Source organism: Lacerta agilis, chromosome 17 (assembly GCF_009819535.1).
Source record: "Lacerta agilis isolate rLacAgi1 chromosome 17, rLacAgi1.pri, whole genome shotgun sequence".
NCBI lineage: Eukaryota > Metazoa > Chordata > Lepidosauria > Squamata > Lacertidae > Lacerta > Lacerta agilis.
This window is the reverse complement of record NC_046328.1, coordinates 37,802,011-37,825,630: the sequence shown is the minus strand read 5'-3', so window position 1 is coordinate 37,825,630 and position 23,620 is coordinate 37,802,011. Positions and strand designations below refer to the sequence as shown.

General features: G+C 46.0%; 1 protein-coding gene across 1 annotated transcript; it reads left to right on the top strand.

Annotated features, from left to right (window-relative positions):
- Nucleotides 1–4,062: 4,062 nt before the first annotated feature.
- On the top strand, nt 4,063–13,382 carry THEM4 (thioesterase superfamily member 4). Its single transcript, XM_033136322.1, has 7 exons — nt 4,063–4,127; nt 5,481–5,684; nt 7,665–7,824; nt 9,661–9,826; nt 10,567–10,677; nt 12,448–12,572; nt 12,676–13,382. The coding sequence occupies exons 2-7, from the start codon at nt 5,559–5,561 to the stop codon at nt 12,732–12,734; spliced, it is 747 nt and encodes a 248-aa protein (XP_032992213.1). The 5' UTR covers nt 4,063–4,127; nt 5,481–5,558; the 3' UTR covers nt 12,735–13,382.
- Nucleotides 13,383–23,620: the final 10,238 nt, after the last annotated feature.

Here is a 23,620-nt window from a genome sequence, read left to right as displayed (position 1 = left end):
AGACGCCCTTCCTGTGCCTAAGCCCCTGACTCATTCTTGCCGAACAGCAAACCACAGAGGCTCGTAAAGGGAATGAAACAGTCACTCCGTGAACCAGCCTTGTAGTGGGGAAGAGAGAGCTGGGGGCATGCGCAATGACGACTCAGACTTTCACATGCATCAAATGCTGAACAGCAAGACCTGGGAGTTTCAGGGCGCACTAGCCAGAGCAGGGTTGCCGTTAACGGCTCATCTGATCGCTACAGGCGACCAGGAACCCCACAGAGGGCGAGTGGGAGGACTGAGGGAGGAGAGGGCCATGTTTCTCCCACCCTCTACAACCCAGCCTGCTTGGTTTCTGGGCTGGCCATCGCTTAGCTCCGTCCCTCGTAACCACTTCTTTATGGCATTTGTAACCCCACCATTTATTCAAAAACAGCCCCTGCCCTCGAGCTTTCATTCTGAGAAGGCATGGCACACAAGGAAAGAGGAACAGGAGGGAGGAGGGGAAAACATGCTCAAGCACAAGCTCCTGGTGTTGCGCTGGAGTTGTCGTAGCTGCCTTTTGGCAGCGTGATGACAGTCTTACAATTTTATTATATAGTAGTGATGCTGTTATCACTGTGGGTCACTTTGAGCTCACAATGCCATTGCAGCAAAAGTGGAGTGCAAATATTAAATCAGAGGTGATCAAATCAAAATCAAGGGTGAAATTTGCACCCAGTGCCCCACCCACTAGTCCCTTGTGCCTCGCCCGCTGCCGGCAAGGGGTCCCCAGAAATTTGCCCAGAACGGTCTGAAAAAAGGCTCATGGGAAGGTGGCAAAATGTCTCTGACAATGTGCAGTGGTGTAAAGGGAGGGTGAAGCCTACGGAGCAATCCTTGGAATGAGACGTGGAGCAGATACAGCCTTGAGCATTATCAGCACACCTCATGGACAGAGGCCAGACTGAAGTGGACGCTCCCAGGCACGGGAGCTGAATTCCAATCTAAGGTGGAAGTCAGGCCAGAATTTTTTTTAACATGCACATTCCACATGCACTCAACTCCCCCAGTTCTCTGCTCCACCCATGATACATTATTTCCCCCAAGCAGCCCCCCAAGAGGATCTGCCACACCAGGGTTGGTGGTCAGCATTTTCTAGCAGGGAAAGGGAGGCCTCTCCTGGATTGGGAACCAGCCTCGCCTTACAGCATAACTGAATCAGGAGCACCCACTGGAGAGATTCGGTCCGTCGGTGAGCAGTGCGCCAGCCTTACTCCTAAACAGTGGTCTTACCTAAAATGCACACCTGCCATTTTATTGTTTACTTATTGCGTTGATATCCCACCTTTACTTCTGCAAGAAGCCTTTCTATATTGCAGGCGTGATCCCCGGCGGCCGCCCCTCCTCTCGGTGCCACAATTTGCAGATGACACCAAATTAGGAGGGGTGGCTAATACCCCAGAGGACAGGATCACACTTCAAAATGACCTTAACAGACTAGAGAACTGGGCCAAAGCAAACAAGATGAATTTTAACAGGGAGAAATGTAAAGTACTACACTTGGGCAAAAAAAATGAAAGGCACAAATACAGGATGGGTGACACCAGGCTTGAGAGAAGTGCGTGTGAAAAGGATCTAGGAGTCTTGGTAGACCACAAACTTGTCATGAGTCAACAGTGTGATGCAGCAGCTAAAAAAGCCAATGTAATTCTGGGCTGCATTAATAGGAGTATAGCGTCTAGATCAAGGGAGGTAATAGTACCACTATATTCTGCTCTGGTCAGACCTCACCTGGAATACTGTGTCCAGTTCTGGGCACCACAGTTCAAGAAGGATACTGACAAGCTGGAACATGTCCAGAGGAGGGCAACCAAAATGGTCAAAGGCCTGGAAACGATGCCTTATGAGGAATGGCTTAGGGAGCTGGGTATGTTTAGCCTGGAGAAGAGAAGGTTAAGGGGTGATATGATAGCCATGTTCAAATATATCAAAGGATGTCATCTAGAGGAGGGAGAAAGGTTGTTTTCTGCTGCTCCAGAGAAGCGGACACGGAGCAATGGATTCAAACTACAAGAAAGAAGATTCCGCCGAAACATTAGGAAGAACTTCCTGACAGTAAGAGCTATTCAACAGTGGAATTTGCCGCCAAGGAGTGTGGTGGAGTCTCCTTCTTTGGAGGTCCTTAAGCGGAGGCTTGACAGCCATCTGTCAGGAATGCTTTGATGGTGTTTCCTGCTTGGCAGGGGGTTGGACTGGATGGCCCTTGGGGTCTCTTCCAACTCTAGGATTCTATGATTCTATAATTGGTCACCGGGTCGCTTCTCCAGCCTGCCGCTGTGCAGGACTGGAGGAGGGTGTGGGGCGGCCGGGAAGGAGCCCAAGGGATCCACGCGGAACGCCCACCTTTCCCCGGAGGGAAAGGTGAGTGTGGGGGGCGCCGGAGGGATCCCTGCACCACAGCGCCAGATAGGCCATTTAGCTCCTAGCTTTCATATCTCAGTTTCTAACACTGCATATTTCCCCCTGCAATCCCTGAAGCACCACAGCCCAGACGGGGTTTCCGAGGGACGCAGTGTGGATTTAATGCCAGGGCTGCAGGCAGGATAAGTTGCCAAATGAAGCATTAAGAATATAAAAAATATATTTACTGGTATCCCTGTTACACAGTGTTCTAGTACTTTTTTTTTTGTTTTGTTCTCTCCCCCACCCGCCAGTACAGTATTTGATCACGTTCCCGTTGCTTAGCAGAGACAGCGATTTCTTGCCATCCGCCCTGGAAGCCCTGCAAATAAACGCCAGGATCAGAGCTGGCAAGAGCACCATTGTTAGGCTGTCTGGAGATAGCAGAACAGGCCATGCGCAGTTTAGCCCAATGGCTCCCTCTTGCGTCTGGAAAAGCATAAGATTCAGGGCAGGTAAAAGAAAGGACTTGTTCACGCAGCACGTAGTTCAACTGTGGAACTCCCTGCCACAAGAGACAGGGATGGTACCCAACTTGGACGGCTTTTAAAAGAGGAGAAGCCAAATTCAATTTCCATTCCCTTTCACTTTTGAATTTGTATATACCGGTTTGCATGCGGACGAAGCAACAAAACACAGCAACAAGAGAACTTCCTCTAGGGCAGAACCCGATCCGTAGAAGTCCTAGAACTGTAGAGTGGGAAGGGACCCCGAGGGCCATCTAGTCCAACCCCCTGCAAGGCAGGAATCAAGCATTCAGGGCAGACGGCCCCCAAAACTCTGCTTAAAAACCTCCGAGGAAGGAGAGGGAGACCGTTCCACCGTCAAACAGCTCTTACTGCCAGAAAGATTTCTCTGTACAGTATGTTTAGTCGGAATCTCCAGTGTAACTTGAAGCCATGGGTTCGAGTCCTACCCTCGGGAGCAGGAGAAAACAAGCTTGCTCCATCTTCTTTTATTATTACTGCTCAGAGTGGGTAGGGTATAAATTATAAATGATAGAATTCTTCTTATTATTTATTATTATTCTATCTGAAGGTGCCTATCCTCTGGGTCTCCTCTTCAGGTTAAACACCCCCAGCTCCTTCAACCGTTCCTCATCGGGTTTGGTTTCCAGAACCTTTGATCATCCGGGTCTCCCTCCTCTGCCCAATGAAATCTAACCAATGAAAAATAGGAATCTCTCAGAAATTAGCATAAAATACATGAACTGGCGCGCCAATCAGCACCAGGTATCAGATGGAAGGGCGGGCAAAGTGGAACAACCGCTCAGTTAGGAGCCTCGGATGTAAAGATGGAGGCCCCTTATTGGCTTTTACACGTTGATTGACAGGACCCAGAGCCAATGAAGGATTGTGCGTAGCGTCAGACATCTCTCTCTCTCCCCCCCCCACCCCGGGCGCCTCTCTCCGCGTTGTCATAGCGACGAGCGGACGGGCGGGAATCGCGCGAGCTTCTCGCGCACGCGTAGTGCCGCAGAGCGTGGCGCAGCCTCGCAGCGGGCTCCGCTTGGATTCCTCTCGCCAGGAGAAAGAGCGAGAGAAGCACGCGGGCGCATGCGCAGAAGCACAGCCTGGCTTCCTCTCCCCCCCCCACCCTCGGGGGAGGGAGGGGTGGGCGGAAGTGACGTTAACGGAAATCAGCTGCCGGTTCCTGATACTGACTGAGGAAGGAGAAGGTGAGAGCGGAGAAGGAGGGAAGAGGTAAATTCTTCTACACCCGGAATTTATTTATTTATGGGGGGGGGGATATGGGTCAATGGTCAGAGGACGGGCAGTGGTGACCGTGGAGTTTCCTGGGGTCAAAGGGGAAATCAATATCCATGAGGTAATGTTTACCAGAATATATGTTTTATTTTTATTTTATTTTATATTTGGTTTTATGAATGCTTTATTGGTTGAAAACTGTATAACAGAAATAATAAATAATAAATGTTAAAGACAAAATAGAAACAATCGTTCATTCCTTAAGTGATACTTGTTTTGTACATAGTTTTGTAATTAAGTTTAACATGACCTCCCATCTTCCCGAATTGAATTCCTTAACTGTTCACTTATCTTCCCCCCCTCCATGTTATTTAACTTTAAATCTTGTAAGGTTATCCTATTTACACACAGAATTTCAATCAAAACCAGCCAACGGATTGATATTTTGACAATGTTCTTTTACATAAACTCTGTATATTACCCCACTCTCTGATAACCTTTTCGCCTGTAACGTCTCGTGACTTTGCTGATAGCCCCGCCAGTTCAGCGTACTCTCTTAATTTATTTTGCCAGTCTGATATGGACAGTTGTATCCATTAGAATTAGAATTCTGGCAGCAACTTTAGCATACATAAAGACTGCCCTGAACTTTTTTAGAATTATATGTTATGTATGTCTTTATGGTGATATGTGGATTTAATTGAAGCACCAAATGCCGCCTGCTGTGATGACGTTTGTGACTTATTTGTGTTAAGGTTCCTAAATTGACCTAATTAAAAGCAGCGCCATGAGGACTGGGATCTTAAATCCTCTCGAAAGTCCTCCAGGAAGGGCTCCGTGGTGGCAGAGCAGCCAGAAAGGCCCCCGGCTCAGTACCTGGCAGACCCTCCAGGGAGGGCTGGGACAGGCCCTGCCACTCACAAACCCCGGAGGAGCGGCTGCCAGACAGTGTAGGTAGCGCTAACCCAGATGCATAAATTGTCCCATTTATTTCCTGGCAGTTAATAAAAAATTGCTGGGTGGGGAGCTGTGTTGGTGGGGAATGCAATTATGAGCAAGTTTTTGCTCCTTGCTCGCAATGCTTTGCCACCCAACAAAGCTGAATAAGTTTCAGGATGGGCAGAAGGGAGCGTAGTTAAAGTTGGAATCTGCTCCCAGACGGTGACGGCCACCCGCTTGGATGGCTTCCAAAGAGGACGGGACAAAATCTTAAGAGGGTGAGGCTGCCAAGTCCTCTGCTCTCCCTCCCTAGTCGGAATCCAGCATCCTTCCGAAGGCCAGATGCCGGGAGAACCTGCGAGGTTTGCATTTCTCTTGCCAAAGCGTGACTGGGCCAATCTCCCTTGGCAGGTGTCGTCCCCTCCGACCACATCTTGATCAGCAAGAAGAGCGACTGGAGCTTATCCCCAAGACGCGTACGAGTCGGTCATGCTGAGGAGCTTCGCCCGGCTGGCTAAGGGGCTCACTCGCTGGACGGGCCCCAGATGTGGTCCCCCAGCAGCAGAAGCAGCATCTCGAGGAGTCTTGCCTTCTTCCCAGTTGTGGAAAGCCGCAGTGAGTATAGGATCATAGAGCTGTGGATTCGGAAGGGATCCCAAGGGACATCTAGTCCAACCCCCTGCAGTCACTGTGTACACGAGGTGGACGTTCTTTGTGGCTCTGGGACACTGACGTTTTAAGCCATCATCTAAATGAGATCCACCAAATGAGGTCAGATTTGGGATCATTTAGATGACAGCTTAAAGCTTGGCCTTTTTCCTGTGCTTTTGGACACAGAGACTGCTTCCCAGCTGTTTGATTTGATGTGTGTTTATTGATTTTCTTTTAAATCTGATTTTTATGATTTTATTGATACTACTCCCCTACCCTGCAATGACACCTAACATCCTTCTTTCACTCTGAGGAGAAGCACTTTTTATCTGTCACAAACATATCACCCTTTATACTCTTGTCACAAAGTCTGGCTGTGCTAATAGCACTGTGCTGGTAGCAGGATAGGTGCTCGGACTCGCTAAGTGCAGATTTCAACAGCTCGGGGCTGTGTACACAACCTACTCTTGAAGCTCACATCTTCCCTTGACATAATATTTCCTGCCCCATTAACAAGCTGCAGTTTCCTGCATTCTTTGGGGAAAGTCAGGTGCTTTAAACATATGGTGCGTATTCAGACACGGTATCGGTTTTGAGCACCAGCGAGGCCAGTTTCTCAGAAAACGGAAGTTAATTAGGGGAGCTGAGGTTTTGCCAGTTCTTTCGTAACTTTCATGTTCCCTAACCTTCGGCAGTGTTGGCTGGGGCTGACAGGAATCCAGCAACATCTGTAGAGCCAAAGATTCTCCACCCCTGTTGTAAATGAAGGCATTGTGCTCTTGTGAAAGATAGGTGCCGTATCGAGTGCAAAGCACATGTCACGTTATTGCGCACTGATGTGACTATAAGAGTAATCTCTGAACACTCTTGCCCGCTTGCTCTCAGGCTTTCCTAATGAGAGCAGGTCAAACTAGGACCTTCACTTTAGTCATGTTGGTGTCTGCTAAAAACAGTGTTGTTTAGACCAGGGTTTCCCAAACTTGGGTCTCCAGCTGTTTTGGGGCTACAATTCCCATCATCCCTGGCCACTGGTCCTGCTAGCTAGGGATGATGGGAGCTGTAGTCCAACAACAGCTGGAGACCCAAGTTTGAGAAACCCTGGTTTAGACAAGCCTATCCAAATGTTTGGGACACGGGTGGCGCTGTGGGTTAAACCACAGAGCCTAGTGCTTGCTGATCAAAAGGTCGGCGGTTCAAATCCCCGCGACGGGGTGAGCTCCCATTGCTCGCCCCTGAACTGTGCCGCCTGCTTGGCGAGTCCCCGTGCGCTATGCTAAACCAGCGTGGTGCAGGGACTCGCTGCCAGAAATCATGTCTGTACATGCTTAGACGCCGAAAATCGCTTTTGCGCAGACACAGACGCCGGAAATTGCAGTCGCGCTTACTCATGCACAATCCAGCCCACAGAGGGATCTCCACTGGAGTGAACTGGCCCAGGCGAGGTAAATCTTGTTAACCTCTGGGTTAGACTGATGAGGCGTATGTACGTTTTACACACACACACACACACACAAATTGAAAGGAGGTCTTGAACAGGAAATCATGGGGAAAAACTTTGATAAATGTTTTGGTGTTGTTTTTTGTTTTCTCATGCTTAGGGGGCCCCCCACTTTTGGCCTCTGCCCCCCCCCCCAGAACCTTAGCCCTGGAAGATTCAAGGAGTTTGAATGCATCCCTCAAGATGAAAGTGGTTCCCTACCCCTATATTAAATGCATTCAGCAGCTGATGGTAGTGTCAGGGGCAAAAACTGGAGCTGGACCTATACTTAGGAGCTTTGAAGGGTGGGAGAGCAGAGCAGGATGGGAAGAAAGCTGTGTGAGTCACTGCTGGAAAATGCAGTAAATCACAGGTTATGCGTTTGCTGTGCTACAACTTGGATCCTTATCCCCTCTTTTCTATGCACCTTCACTTCCCTGGCTTACGTACATTCCCTTTCTTTTCAGGCACTATTCCATGAGTCTGAGCAGGCAAAGGACTATGCCATCCCCAACGCCAGCTGGAGTCCAGAGATGGTGAATCAGTTCAACAGGTTCATGGCGATGGCAAAAGAAGGAACGTGGAAAAAGCTGCCTTCTTATAGGAATATGATAGAACACGTTCCAGGCAAGGACCTCTTTTTCATTCCCTTCTCTCTCTCCTTGCTAAAACCTTTGCAACCAGCCTCTGTTTCATTCGGAATACCAGGGGTGGCAAACTGGTAGTCCTCTGGGTGTTGTTCGATTCCAACTCCAGTTGTTCTCGTTCCGTTCTGTCCAATGTCAGATTTGGGCTTCTAGTGTTGTATCTCCTTTCCCTTGGAATCAACCTCCTCTTAAACACTATACAGGCACCCACTGAGGACCTCCCGTTTCCAAGAAGCCATGTAAGTAGAGATCTTTCCCAGTCTGCATCTCTGCTGGAATTGATTTTAAATAGTTGTAAAGATGTTTTTGTTTGTTTTATTCATTGCATTTGTGGACGCCAATTGTTCTCGTTCTGTTCTGCGGAATGTCGGAATTGGGCTTCTAGTGTTGTGGCTGAAAGGGTGGTGGTTGTTGTTGTGTATTTGTGTTTTCATTTTGTATTATGTTGTATACCTCCCTATGATTTTGGGGTGAAGGTTGGCATATCCATTTAATAACTTAAAAAATTGAGTGGGCGCCTTAAAAATCATTCATAAGGTGCCTGTCTGAGCAGGCCGGTGACAGGAGCGAGCTGGGAAGACACCTAAAAGATAATTGATAAAAGCCCACCCTGGTCCCTACCTCTTCCTCTTTCCCAAGCACCAAGTATGTGTGGGTGCTTCTATGCCTGCGTCAATTTGCTTGTTCTTTTGGATATCTGCCTGCAAGGAAGAGAGTGTGCAGATTTGAGTGGCGCTGCTTGATGACTGGCTGAGTGGATACAGTGCTGTGTGCGGCCCAGATCCCGCAGCAGCAGACTGTGGCACATGTGGTGGTTGGACCACTGGGGCGCCCTCCACCCTAGCCACATGGAGTTGAAGGTCAGGCACTGCAGGAAACAGGCCTGTGACTCTTGCCCAGCATGCGAATCTGTGGGAGGGGAAGCTTCTCTTAGTGAGCGAGGGCCAGAGAGAGGGCATAGGTAGTGAAACTACCACCTCACACCGGGCAGTGTGAGGTACACCTGCCTTTGGACCTTTGTGGCCCTAGTCTCCCAGCTGTATAGTGTGAGATTGGATGTTGGTGCTAGGAAGTGCCTGAGTGGGCAGGTAGTCGGGAAGATGCTGCCCCAATTCCATCAAGGTGGCGTGGATAGCCTGACCACCAACTGGGGCGCAGAGGCCTAGGTGCAGTGCTGGTTTTATGTATAAGCTAAACAAGCTATAGCTTAGGGCCCCATTCTCTTGGGGGCCCCAAAAAATTTTAAGGGGATAAAAAACTATGTACATTTCCAAAATATAGGATAAAAAACAAAATAAAACCTACATACAGCAACAGTGTTTTGTGTTGTGTAGGCTCCTATGATGTAAGTAATGGGCCCCCAATCATTTTAAGTTAGAGCTTAATAATTATTTCACTATTAATATACTTCTCAATTGTATTTCACTGTTAATATGCTTCTTAATTGTATTTCATTTCACAATTACTTTGATAAAATACATATTTTGTTATGTGCAAATGGCTTTAGATACCTATTAGGTCCATAAATTACCATATAGCAGATATTCAACGCAAAAAACAGCAACAATTTGTTGTTGACAAAGGACAGCTGGACATATAAAGGGCCCCATTGCCTTCTGTAGCTTAGGGCATCATCAAACCTACATCCGGCCCTGCCTAGGTGTTGTGTCCCTGCCCCCCATGCCAGCCCTCTCGCTCCTCCAGAAATGACTGGTAGATTATCCAATGAGCCCTCTGGTTCAGTGGTGCTGTTACTGCATGCAGGTGAGTCCATAATAAGACCGTGCTCACTCACGACTTGATGCTGCTCCCACAGAAAGGATGAGGGAAGGGAACGAGCTAAAGGACGGAACCAGCCGTCTCTTCCTCAGGAACCTCGACAAGGAAGGCATGGGCTTTGAATACGCGATGTTTCTCAACCCGTCAGAGAAAAGGATGGTTTCCGTGTTCCAGCTTGGTCCCTACCTCGAGGGGCCTCCAGGGTAAGGACTAAACCAGGAACCATTTTCTAAACCATGGGCCCTTGGAGGTGTTTGAGTGAGTTTGAGTGGGCACCACCCACCTGGCCATTTTTCTGTGCCCTTCTCTGGATCAGCGCTCCCAGTCCACCCCCAAGATAGAGAAACTGCACGTATATACACATCACTTTCCCAAGGGATGTGGGTAAAAGCAGGATCCAGTGGAATTAATTTGAGCTTGCAGAGGTTCAGGGGCGTGGTGGCCTGTGAGAGGGCCTTCCTAAGTTGTGGAACTTCCTCCCCACAGAGGTGTACCTGGACCCCTCATTACACTGCTTTTGGCAAATTCTGAAGACCCACCTCTTCAACCTGGCCTTTGGCACCTGAGAGGTGTGTTTTAATGGGCCCACCGGCCTATTCCTGTGGCCGTGATCTGTTTTAAATGTTTTGAATTGCGAATCTTGCATTGTTGTAACCACGTTCTGGGACCTGTTGCTTAAGGGTAGGTAATAAATTCAGTAATAATTATTCCAACGATAATGGCAATATCCCTTCTCCCGTAACAGTGGGCAAATGTAGTGCCTCTTTAAACAGGCAGTCCAAGAGTACCTGGTATCTCCACTTCTGTTCTGGGACCTCATGTCTCCCTCAATCCACGCTCTCCTGCCTCCAGTCCCATGCGTGGAAGTCATCTTTGCACATCATCTTTGTTTCCACAAAGGTGGTGTGATTTTTATTTTTAAATTAACTTTCTATTTTTACAGGTTTGCACATGGCGGCTCCATCGCCACCATCCTCGACAGCGTCCTTGGGGCATGTGCCATCTTCGTCGCTGGCAGGGTGTTTACCGCAAACCTCACCATAAACTACAGGAGGTGAGCAAACCTGCCTTTGTGGAACTAAGAACTTAGGAAATTGGCACATGATCAGCATAGCTCATGGGTTTGGTTTTAAGCACTCTGCAAATCTTTCGACACATTTGGCAAAGCAAGAGCCGATTCAGTAATAAGAATTCTGGACATCTGAATAGAACACATACTCTCCTAGGTTGTTACTTAAATTTCTCCAAGGGTCTGTCTAATTTAAAGTTGACTCAGCTACAAGACATACTAGTACAGAAGTCAGCCTATGCTACTCTGAATTTTTTCTATTCTAAAGGTGGCAGGCTGGTAATTCCAGCCCTAAATGTCTATCTAGGGGAAGTAGTAGCTCAAATGGAGTGTGGTATTGAGACCTGAGGGATAAATCACAACAACCGAGAGGTCTGGAGGGTGGCAACACGAGAACGGGCCTTCTCTGCAGTGGCTCCCCGTCTGTGGAATGTTCTACCCAGGGAAGTTTGCCTGGCACCTTCATTATGCACCTTTAGGCAACAAGCAAAAACACTCCTTTTAAACCAGGCCTTTGGTTGATTTGATTGACACCCTATGCCCTTTTAAAATGGGGGGAGTTGGGAGAGGGATTATCGGGTTGTTGCTTTTATTTCGATTATGTTTTTGTGGTTTTATATTTTGATTTTGTTCTGTGAACTGCCCTGAGGACTCTGAGTATAGTAAATAATAAATAGTAATAACCTGAAAGACCTTGAAGTCTGCCAGAATAAGTTCCTAAGGTATCTGCTGGCAGTACCTCCGGGTGCCCCAGCTGCTTTTCCTAGGACGGAGACAGGTGTGGTGTCTGTAAAAGCTAGGGTGGAGATGGCTGCTCTTTTGTACTATAAAAGGGTCCTGGATGTGCAAGAGGACCGTTTGCCTAGACTCTGCCTGGAGAAACAGTGGAAGAAGGGTGGTTGGGCCTAGCTAGTATAAGACTTGCTAGCCTCAAAAAACCTGACAACAGACATTTTTGTTTCCCCTGGAGTTAAAAGACTGCTCAGGGACTGGATATATAAGCAGGATAACGGGCAAGACTTATCTTTAATCTATATCTCAAAATTTTCCCGTTGGTACCATTTGCTGAAATGTAACCACACCAGAGCCCAATATTTGCAGACACTTAAGCTTTGCCTCCCTGAGAACTGCTTTTACAGCTCTCCGCTTTCAAACAATGCCCACGTCAGTCTTAGGTGGAAGATACAAGAAAGTTCCAAGGCATCTAAGATTCTGTATTTGTGGGGCAGGTGAAGTAAAAGTCCTTTCCCATTACATACTCCATTGTCAGCTTCATCAAAATCCCAGAAAGATATTTATTTATTTTTTAACAGATGTTGGCACCGCTACAGGGACAGAACCCTGGAGTGAAAATACCTTGGCTATTATCTGACTGTGACCCGCTTGTCACATATAAAACAGACTTATTTGCAAAAGCCACTAAAAGTATTTGTGATAGTCGCATAAAAGACAATGCTGTAGATTGTGCAGAGGATTTATTGTAAATTGGATTTATTGTAAATGGTTGTTTCTTTCTGGATCTTCCTTAATAGGTTTTATTGGAGTTTCTCGTTTTGTAGCTGGATCTGTAATGGCATTTAGTCAAATACAATAAATGATTGCTTGATTAAAGGTTATGGGTTTTTTAAAAAATCCCAGTCTGTTTTGGCTGTGGATTTGAATTTTAATAGATATAGAATGGTTTTATATATGGTTTTTATTGCTGTTTTATTGTTGTTAACCATTTTGGGATAAAATAACATCTCCCCCTGTTAGTCCTATCCCGCTGGGCTCCGTAGTCTTGGTGGAGAGCAAGCTGGACCGGATAGAGGGCCGGAAGGTGTTTGTCACTGGGCATGTGCAGAGTGCCGATGGGCAGACGGTTCACACAGAGGCCACAGGTAACGGCTTGGTTCTTGCTATCGTTTGCTGCTGTCGTTGGTGCTACATCAAAGCTTTCACATAGCATTTTATTTTATTTCCCCACTCCTGTTTCTGTTTTAGCTCTCTTCATCCAGTTCCAGTTAAAGGACTCCATCCAACAGCAAGCCTCTTCCAAGTAGCCCACCAGAAGAAGTCCAGTCTTTCCCCCTGAAAGCTGGTCATCCTGAACAGGTCCAGTCGAATGCCCAGCCTTAAGCACTTTCTCCTGGGGAGACTGACCTCCACAAATGCGTTTTGGCTCCCTCCTGAACCAAATCTGCACACTTTGGCAAGTGTGCATTTCCTCTTCACACATTTGACTGCAGAGTGTGCCCTGTCTTCTTGGCCAGTATCTCCTCGATGGGCTGTTCCTGTTACACAGAGCTCTCAGAGCTGAACCGTGGCAGCTCTTTCAGAGGCCGTTCTCCGCGATGCAGTGTTGAACTTTGAAGCAGTGTTTCCCCGGCCTTTGCCAAGCCAAGCTTGCCTTCTATCAACAATGGGTTTCCACTTCCTCCGCTGTTCACCTGTCGGCCTTCGGTTGCCAACAACCCTCCTCAACTTGTCCAGAAACCACACCACCTCTTTCAGGAAGGAACCTTGCCTCTTTACCTTTTGGGGAAATGCTACAATCCTAGAAACTGGTTCCTGGGAAATCTGGATCTCTTTTGTACATAAAAGGCGGCTGTTTCTTCTGGAGAAAAGGATTTAGGCCAAACAGTGTTGTCATTGCTACTTAACCAGACTCTTGCCACTTCTAGGGCACATAGGAAGGGGTTTTTTTGTATATAGGGCAAGATTATTATATTATATTATATTATATTATATTATATTATATTATATTATATATAACAGAGTAATATATTTGCAGGGAGGAAGGGGATGTGTGAGCCTAACTTAACTCATAGCACCATGGAAAGTATTTTCTGTAAAACAGCTTATCCAGCAAACTCAGGCCAACCTCTCACTATGCTGTCTGTAGCAGACCTTGCCCTTTTTCAAACACCCACTGATGAGCTCCACTCGTACCCATGTGCCATTCTGGTCACTTACCAGGAGGTCTAACTATTGGCGGAAAAACCTCGCCAGATATGTGCCATTTTTGAACCAGAGTAAACAGAGGTGTTCTCTGGAGTCCAGACATGTAGGGTGGTATCCCAGCATTAGCCCTACCCAAGGTAGGCCCATTGAACTCAATGGATGTGGCCAACGCAGGTCTATTAATTTCATTGGGCCTACTCTGAGTAAAACTTAGTTGAGTGCAATCCATGCTTACCTTTACATCAGAGGTGTTGGCGTCCTACAAGAAGAGGAGCATTGACTGCTATTCTCTCCCTCTTTCTTACACTCACAGAGAGATAGATAATCTTAGCTGGTGGAAAGCAAACACTCCTCATACAAATCAAGGCCCAGTACGAATCATAAAAATCTGTAGTGTCAACACACCCATCTTTCATAATAGCATTTCACTGGAAATTGCTGGGTCGTACATGCCTTGTGTGTTTTCATGTAGTGCCATGTTTTCCCAAAGAGGCATATTCCCTTTTAGTTCCACAAATACTCAAACTGAGCTGATGGCTTCCAGAAATCACAGCAGGTGTGCCCTCCCAGTGCACTTTTTATGCCACCGGGCTAAGCGTCACACATACAAACCCTCGGCCGGTCTTTAGCTGGTGAACACACCTTCAGAGCTTCCCTTTGAGCCTGTTGATACAAACAAAAAGTGCCTATAAAGCTTCCATGTAAGCTGATATTTCATATTGAAGCTTCTTCCTCTACGTTTTTGATGGGTGCGGCCAAGGGAGCTCTTCTGTTGGCCTTCTAATAAGGCAGGTGTGGGGAGCCTGTGGCCCTCCAGTTATTGCTGAACTCCCATCATCCCTAGCTATGGGCTATATTTGCTGGGGCTGATGGAAGTTGTGGTTCAGCAACATCTGTAGGACCAAAGGTTCCCCACTCCTGATATAAAGGAGACCTGTGCTTCCTCTCCCAATCCCTCCCTCTAAACCCTAAGAGCTTGTGTAGATCAAATATATTTAAGCTCCCGCCAGGGTGTTTGGTGGGGCCTGGTTCTTCCATAGCATTCTAGCAGTGGTGGAAATGCATGAGTGTTTTTTACCATTTAAGTATGCAATAAGGGTCAGTTTGCAGTCAGTCAGGGGGCCTCTCAAGTGTCATTGCACTTCACCTCCCTGTGCATGATGGGAGTTGGAGTCCACCGCCACCTGCAGGGCCTTGTGTTGGCTGCCCCTGACTCACAAGACATTCTTTGAACGGAATTTGCGCCACATGGGGAGAGATGCTCTTGAGATCCTTCTCTCTCCTTAGAAGTGCACTGTTGTCTCTCCTCTCCTGCCAGCTGCGTAGGAAAATGGTGGTGTAGCAAATGCTAGTGCTACTCAGAGTAGACCCATTGTAGTCAATGGACGTGGCTACCTTAAGAGTCACCCTCAGTGGGTCTACTCTGAAAATAACTTCGTTAGATGCAACTGTAGTTTGGAGCAGAGAAAGAAACATTCAGTGGTTTTTAGTGAGTGACATTGGGGAGCATTTAAATGGCTACAAAACATGGAAGGTTGCTTCCTCCTTACGCAGCCTTAGGTGTATGCTGGGTTGGACTAGAGACCCCGTCTGCATGTGTTGTATTTTGGTGTTGTGGAGCACCATCCAAAGGCTTCAAGCTGGGACACAGCTCTCTGGCATCCGCAGCATTTGTGATAGGGAGTGTTGTCTATATACTCCACTTCTCCCACCACCTGAAAAATGCTTCTGCGGCAGCATTGTAGGAGCCTTGGGTTGTGTAATTTTCCCAGGGAACCCAACTTGCCATAATGAGGGTATTGGGGATCATGGGGAAATTCATTTCCCTAGTACCTTTTGAATGGAATTCTATACGTTGTTTGACTGGGGACAGAAACCTCACTTCCAACCACTAGTGGCAGAGCAGCCAGGCAGAAGGTTTGAGAGCTCAAACCTGGATTATGGGGGAGAGATTAGACTTCTTTGTTCTGCTGCTGGTGTCACTTGGGCTTGTCAGGGAATGAATTTGGTTCATAGCTGAGGTTGGCAAAAACTATTCTACTTTGTTGGGAAGCTGTGCGGTCTGTCAAGCTCAATTAAAAATAAAAGGGGGGGCAGATTCACCCATAACTACTTGGTTATCTGCTAACTCTTGTGGCACTTGGCTGAGTGTTCTGGAAAACAGTGTTTGCCAAAATAAAGGAATAAAAATTTTGATGTGTGTGTGTGTGTGTTTCTTAGAAGGAAAATTTCCCTTGCTTGCTCTCAGTCTGCCAAAGATCGATCTACCCGGACGCTGAGGTCCAATGCTGAGGGCCTTATTATTACCGGTATTATTAGGTCAATTGTGTTTCAATCAGACCAACAGTCCATCTTAACAGAGTCCCCAGTGTTAAGAAATCACCACCAGCTTAGTGGAAATGTGCCCAGTTTCTTTCAACGTTTCTTGGGTGTCTCTCCCAACTCAGAGCTTCTGGATTGGCTTACACTTTCCAAGTTGTTCGAGTGGGGAGATTATGTGGCAATGCTAGTCTTTGCATTTTCAGTACATGCAGTTTCCAGTGGAGGCACATTGGGTCAAAGCAAAAGTCAGAGAAGAGCAGGACCTTGGACAGGTCCCAAGAGGATCCAACATCTCCATGGTTTCTCTGCAGAGAGCCAATGAAATCCTACTATGGGGTGATGAGATCTGGGTAGGCTCTGCTTCCCTGGAGGAATTGGCCTGGTTGGTTTAGGAAAGGCATTATGAGATAGGAGATGCCACCACCAAGGAACAAGTCTAGCTTCCTTGGCGAGTCATGCAACAATTGCCCCAAATCTTAAGACAACATACCAAAAAATGGCAATGGGAGGCGGCTATCTTTGCACCCTGGCATGCTCCAGGAATGACACTATGTCGTGACTAGGGCCTGAGGAGAAATTCAATGAAGTTCACATTTAATGGCAAACCTACCTAATTCGCTAACATAAGAACGGAGCAAGGCTCCTGCTTGGATCAGATCAAAACATGAAGTGCTCAGACTGACCATTTAGTTATCTGTTCTAGGACCTTCCCTAGTATCGATGTCAAGCTCACTGTAGTTACCTGGGTCTTCTCCCCCCCCCCTTTTTTTAGTAGATGGGGATGACATTTGCCTGCCTCCAGGCTGCAGGGACCTCACCTGTCGTAGGCAAAGGCTCTGTGATTACACCCACAAGCTCCTTTAGTACCCTTGGATGCAGCTCATCAGGCCTCAGAGATTTGAATTCATTTAAATCAGGCAGGTGTTCCCTTACCACCTCTTTTCCTTTCTTGGGCTGCTGCTACCTTTCCGCCCATCATTTAGTCTGTTATCTCCAGGTTGGACACTGTTTTCCTTTTGGGACAGAGACAAAGCAGGTGCTGTGCAGTTCCACCTTCTCTCTGTCACCCAATAGCGTTTCTCCGTGTTTCCCACGCAGAGGACCTACCACTTGCTTGTTCTTCCTCTTGCTTTGAACATAGCTGAATAAACCTTTGCTGTTACTTTTACCCTCTCTTGCAAGCCTGAGCTCATTCCGAGCTTTGGCCTGCCAGACCATCTCTCCGCAAGTGCTGGCTACTCATGTATGCTCTCCTTCCTTCCCTTTCTTATACACGCTCTTCTGAAATCTCAGCTCATCTGTAAGCTCCTTATGCAGCTGCACCAGTTTATTTAGATGCCTCCCACTTTTCTTTCTCGTTGCAATTGTCTGCATGTGTGCCTTCAATATTTCACCTCTAAGAAACTCCCATCCATCTTGGACTTCGTTCTCTTTGGGTATTTCTGACCATGGGATCTCACCCAGTAGTTCTTTAAGCTTTTTGAAATCAGTCTTCTTAAAGTCCAGAGTGCATGTCCGAATACACTCAGTTTTCCCTGGCCTCTGTATCGTGAAACCCAGGAGGACATAATCACTTCCTCCTAACGTTCCCATTACTTCCACTTTGCCAATAAGTTGCTCCCTGTCGGTGAGGACCAGTTCCAAGATAGATGAACCTCTTGTTGCTTCTTCCACTTTCTGGGAAATAAAGGATGGAAAACGAGGCGTCAAGGAGGCTTAGATAAGCCCTGCTTTCTGTGAGTAAATGGTTGGCTGTGTTTGGAAAAAAAAAGCATGAATTAAATTGCATGGTTGTTAAATCCTCACCCATGCTAAGCCTCATTTACAGAATGACTTGAATGAATTTCCACATTCCTCCTCCCTTTAATTCTTGCTTGCTTGCAAAAAAAAGGACATGAGTAAGACTGTGCTGCAGACACTGGCGCTAGACTCCACGTTTGGACTAATTACACCCTTGACCCTTTGGATAATGACATCTTAAGCGAGCTGGTCATTCAGTTTGGATCATCCTCTTCTCACAAGCTAGAACATTGCAAAATGGAACAAAAAGAGCCACTTTTACCATTATTATTTTGTAGTTTCCAAAGTTAGTCATACTCAGAGCAGACCCACGAAAATTAATGGATGTGACTAACTTAGGTCTCTCTTTTCTTCAGTAAGTAGAACTGAACCATTAGTATTATTCTTATGTGTAACAAATGTACAAAAGGTTATTTAAATGCAACTAAATGCAGTGCTTTTTTCTAAAAAAATATATATGTTTAGGGGTACTCTCATTTTGACTCAACACCATTTTATAATTCAAATCAGGAAAAATATACAGTAAATGGACAAAAGTACAAAGATTCACAAAATGTTTAGGGGTATGCGTACCCCCAGAAAACAGCACTGACTAAATGCACAATTATGTGAATGAAATGGTCTAAGTGGACATTGGCTTTTGGTCCTGCCTGCTATTGGCATGTGGCTCCACAGAAAGGTATAGGCTAAAAAGGCTTCCCAGCTCCCGTATGATAAGATGCTCATAGAATCATAGAATTGTAGAGTTGGAAGGGACCCTAAGGGTCATCTAGTCCAACCCCATGCAAGGCAGGAATCACAGCTGAAGAATCCCTGGTAGATTGCCACTAAACCTCTGCTTTAAAACCTCCAGTGCAGGAAAGTCCACTTCCTTCTAAGGAAGTCTGTTCCAATGTCAATCAGCTCTTACCATCAGGAAGTTATTCCTACATCGGTTCTTGTAACTTGAATCCATTGGTACGTGTCCTATCTTCCAGAGCAGCAGAAAACAACTTTGCTCCAACTTCCAGCTGACAACTCTTCGGATATTTGAAGATGGCTATTTTATCTCCTCTCTATCTCCTCTTTGGGACGTGCGTGGCACTATGGTCTAAACCACAGAGTCTAGGGCTTGCTGATCGGAAGGTCGGTGGTTCGAATCCCTGTGACGGGGGTGAGCCCCCGTTGCTCAGTCCCTGCTCCTGCCCACCTAGCAGTTTGAAAGCGCATCAAAGTGCAAGTAGATAAATAGGTACCGCTCTGGCAGGAAGGTAAACGGTGTTTCCGTGTGCTGCTCTGGTTCGCCAGAAGCAGCTTAGTCATGCTGGCCATATGACCAAGAACTGTCTGCGGACAAACGCCAGCTCCCTCGGCCTATAGAGCGAGATGAGCGTGCAACCCCAGAGTCGTCCGTAACTGGACCTAACAGTCAGGGGTACCTTTACCTTTACCTATCTCCCCTTTACCCGAAACATCTCCAACTCCCCCAACCATCCCTCATAAAGCTTGGTTGGTTTCCAAGCCCTTTGTCATCTTGGTCAACCTCCTCTGTGGACATTCCAGCTCGTGAATATCCTTCTCAAATATTAAACACCTGCTTAAACATTTTATTTTATTAAATTTATATACCACCCTTCACCCAAAGATCCCCGGGTGGTTCACAAGATAAAAAATGCAGGAGAAAAGCACAAATAAATAGTTTAAACAGACATGTTTTGCCAGAAGCACCATTTCACTGAATTTGTCTCTTCCTTCCTTTCCCCCCACCAGCAGCAGGAAAGGAGGAGGAGCCAGGACAAGAGCAGTGCAGGCGAAACCCTGGCCATCTTCCTGTTCTGCTTTGGCTGCTGCTCTCCCTGATAGGAGAGGAAAGATCCTGGAACATCCTTGGAGGACCCAGGACCCACCAGTGAGTTACAGCAGCTGCCCTTGATGCCAGACTTTGGGGTGGGATGGAGAGCTTAGGGAATAAAGGGAAACTTGTTGTTGTTGTTGTTTAGTCGTTTAGTCGTGTCTGACTCTTTATGACCCCGTGGACCAGAGCACGCCAGGCACTCCTGTCTTCCACTGCCTCCCGCAGTTTGGTCAGACTCACGTTGGTAGCCTCAAGAACACCGTCCAACCATCTCGTCTTCTGTCACCCCCTTCTCCTTGTGCCCTCCATCTTTCCCAACGTCAGGGTCTTTTCTAGGGAGTCTTCTCTTCTCATGAGGTGGCCAAAGTATTGGAGCCTCAGCTTCAGGATCTGTCCTTCCAGTGAGCACTCAGGGCTGATTTCCTTCAGAATGGAGAGGTTTGATCTTCTTGCAGTCCATGGGACTCTCAAGAGTCTCCTCCAGCACCATAATTCAAAAGCATCCATTCTTCGACGACCAGCCTTCTTTAAGGTCCAGCTCTCACTTCCTTACATCACTACTGGGAAAACCATACCTTTAACTATACGGAACTTTGTTGGCAAAGGAAACTACTAGGTTGATATGAATGGGTTTGGGGCTCTGGAGAGGGGTGTCAGTGTTGAGTTTTTTACGTTCATCTGCTGGTGAGTGGATGAAAGTATTGCTTTGCTCAGTGCTATTTTTTCAAGAAAATGAGGTGCTGGAACTCACCATGAAAACCTCCCTTATAACAGCAATGGCACCTGCCTGAGAGAAGCCGGAATTGAGTTCGAGCTGGGAAGAAAAGCCCTGCATTTATTTATTAGTTTTATCTATTAGTTTTATTTATTTATTTATTAGTTTTATTTATTAGTTTTATTTGTTTGTTTGTTTTATTTTTTATTTTTATTTTTAAATTACTGTTATGGGGTGCTGGAGTGTGGTTTTTTGTTTTCCCAATACATTGCATGGAATATTAATTCTCTTCATTTCTATGGTATAATGTATTTATGCATACACACACACACACAAACACACACGTAAGTAAATGCTGTGATTCCTGCATTGCAGGGGGTTGGACCAGATGACCCTCTGAGTCCCATCCAACTCTATGATTCTAGAAGCAGCTTGGAGACCCTTGGGTGACATGCAACTAACAAGTTTAATAAATGAATAAAACAAAATAGCCATTGCTTTTTCTTATCTCTGCAGATACAGCTGTGCTGAGACCAGTAACTAACCAGGGAAGATGTGATTCTATCAGCTGTTAGAGTTGTCACGTAGAAAATGATACCAATTCAAGACAAGGGAGGGAGGGAGGGTAAAACACTAAGGTAAAGGCCCAGGAAATGATTTAAACAACCCATTTGGAGGAGACAACGGTATAACGGGGCTGAGCTGGGCTGGGCTAGAGATGAATCAAACCATCATCAAAGGAGGGTGTTGCCTTCCACAGGTACAATTAAGAACCATATAAAAAGGGACAGTGCCAGGGTATTCTCTATCCTGCTTCTCCAAAGCCGGCAAGCAGTTGCCATTTCTGACTTAGGTGAGTTGGTATCTTATGGTGTTTTATAACTTGTAGGATGGGGGTAGGGGTATGCCAGGAGGTGATTGGGGATAAGTCTAGAAGGAGCCTTGGGGGGTTTCTTTTGTGGGGGGGGGGACGGATGTTATTGATGTTGAAGAAGGGAAAGGACAAAAATATTTCTCCGCAATGTTGGAGAAATTGTGGGAATGAAGGAACATTTATGCACATGTGGTGGAAATGCCCATTAATTTCAAACTTCTGATTAAAAGTATTTCAGGAAATGGAACAGATTACATCTCAATCAATCAATTTAGATCCCAAAATAGCATTGCTTTCTATGTTTGCAGATGAAGCACAAAATCTTAGAGACAAAGATTAATTGTGCATCATCTTATAAGTGCAGCACGTCTTGCTGTTGCTAGACACTGGAGGACATTAAATGTGAACCTATATGATGTCTGGTATGCTTATGTCTGGGAATTAATTTTGATGGAAAAATTAACAGAAAGGGTACGTGAAAGAAAACAACGCAAGAAACTACATAACTTTTACATAACGTGGTCTTCCTTTATTACATATGCATCAAAGAAAGAACATGCATTTAAACTACCTAAGACACATGGGAGCATGTGGAATGATATTTTTTAAACCAGCAAATGTAGAAATAATTTTTTATTTGACTATATTACTAATGTAATTACCTGGACGTAGTTGGGGCTGTTTTTTTTTGGGGGGGGGGGAGTTGGAAGGGGAAATAAATAAAGGGGAAATAAATTCATATGGGGAAATATTGCAGTGATTTATGAAGTTATGAATGGTATGGAGTGATGGACACTCCTGGGATCATCCATTTAAAGCTTACTAGGAGGAGGTTCATGACTTGGAATGAACATTTGGAATTCAAACAATGTTACAATGGCTTAGAAGGGTTTAAAACAGATTAATGGAACGGGAGAGTTCCTTGATGACTGTTAGTCATGATAGCCAAACGGAGCATTTTCATCGACCAAGGCAACCTACCTCTGAATATTAAATGATGGGCACAATCGACAGCAAGCAATGTCACGTGCTTAATGAAATGTTACAAATAGCCTAGATGAGTTGATGTCAAGGCTTTCATTGATTAACGTCTCTCAGTTAAATACAGTCGTACCTTAGTTTTTGAACAGAATGCGTTCTGGAAGTCCGTTTGACTTCCAAAACGTTCAGAAACCAAGGCGCGGCTTCCGATTGGCTTTCGATTGCGCAGGTAAGCTGAAAACAATGGCAGAAGCCGCATCGAAGGTGCAGCTTCCAAAAAAACATTCGGAAACCGGAACACTCACTTCCGGGTTTCGATCGTTCAGGAGCTGAAACATATGAGTACCAAGGAGTTCGACAACCAAGGTACGACTGTATGTGTTGTATGAAAGTATTTCCTTTTGATTGTCCTAAAAGTGACAGCCATCTATTTCACTTGAGTGACCACATATTCTCACATTATTTCTTCTCTCCCATTTATCCACATCTTTCAAAACATTATCAGCTACTGCCACAACCCTCTGTATTTTATTTTATTGGTAAACTGGAAAGTCGTGAATGCTTTCAATAATTGCCTGAAAACTTACATCTGCAGAACATTCTAGAAGATGGCTTACCTTCTGGACAGCATCCATGACATCAGCAGGGTCTTTTACAAGCATGCCTTGCGTCACGGGGATGGCTTCACCTTGAGCCGGAGGGAGATGAAGAGGATGATCCAGGAGGAGTTTTCTGAGATCATCAGGGTGAGATGGAACTGAACACTATGTACCTCTGCAGCTTGTGTCTTGGAAATATATTTCATGATGTGGTTTCCTAGTGGAGACTTTCTTCGTGGTGCCACCACCTTCTTCCTTGGGTCTGGAAGATGTGAGATTTCTTAGTTGGAGGGCAGATTCCTGAGTTCACATATGTATAAATGCATGTGCATGAACACTAAGGCACCATGACATGTACAACCTGCCGTTTCACATTCCATAGGTGGAGAGGTTCATTTTGAACACTCTTATAGCTTAGTTACAGTGTTCCTAGAAGATGTTTACAAAAAAAAAGTCTAGAGGGGATTTGGAGCAGAGCAAACTAGGTGATTGTTAAAGGAACATGAATAGTTGAGATATGGGGATCCCTAAAGGATAGCAAAGAACTGATGGTGTATCTGGTGTCGTGATGAGACAGCCTACTCTCCACTCCTGCCGTTGGGTGTCCCAATCCACACTGACTCTGTATGTGTGAACAAAAGGTCTACTTGTGCAAAAAAATGCGCACTCTTCCTTCCCACTCTTCCTTCCCCTACACACAATGACTTTGAAAAGTTAAAAAATGTCATTAGTACCACTAAGAATAATTTAGAAGACAAGGGAGAAAAGGAGACTGGTGTGTTTTGGAGTACTGAGTTTGCAGGAATGGTTACAAAACTAATCTCTAACCTAAAAACCGAGTGCACTAAGTCCTTTTCTCC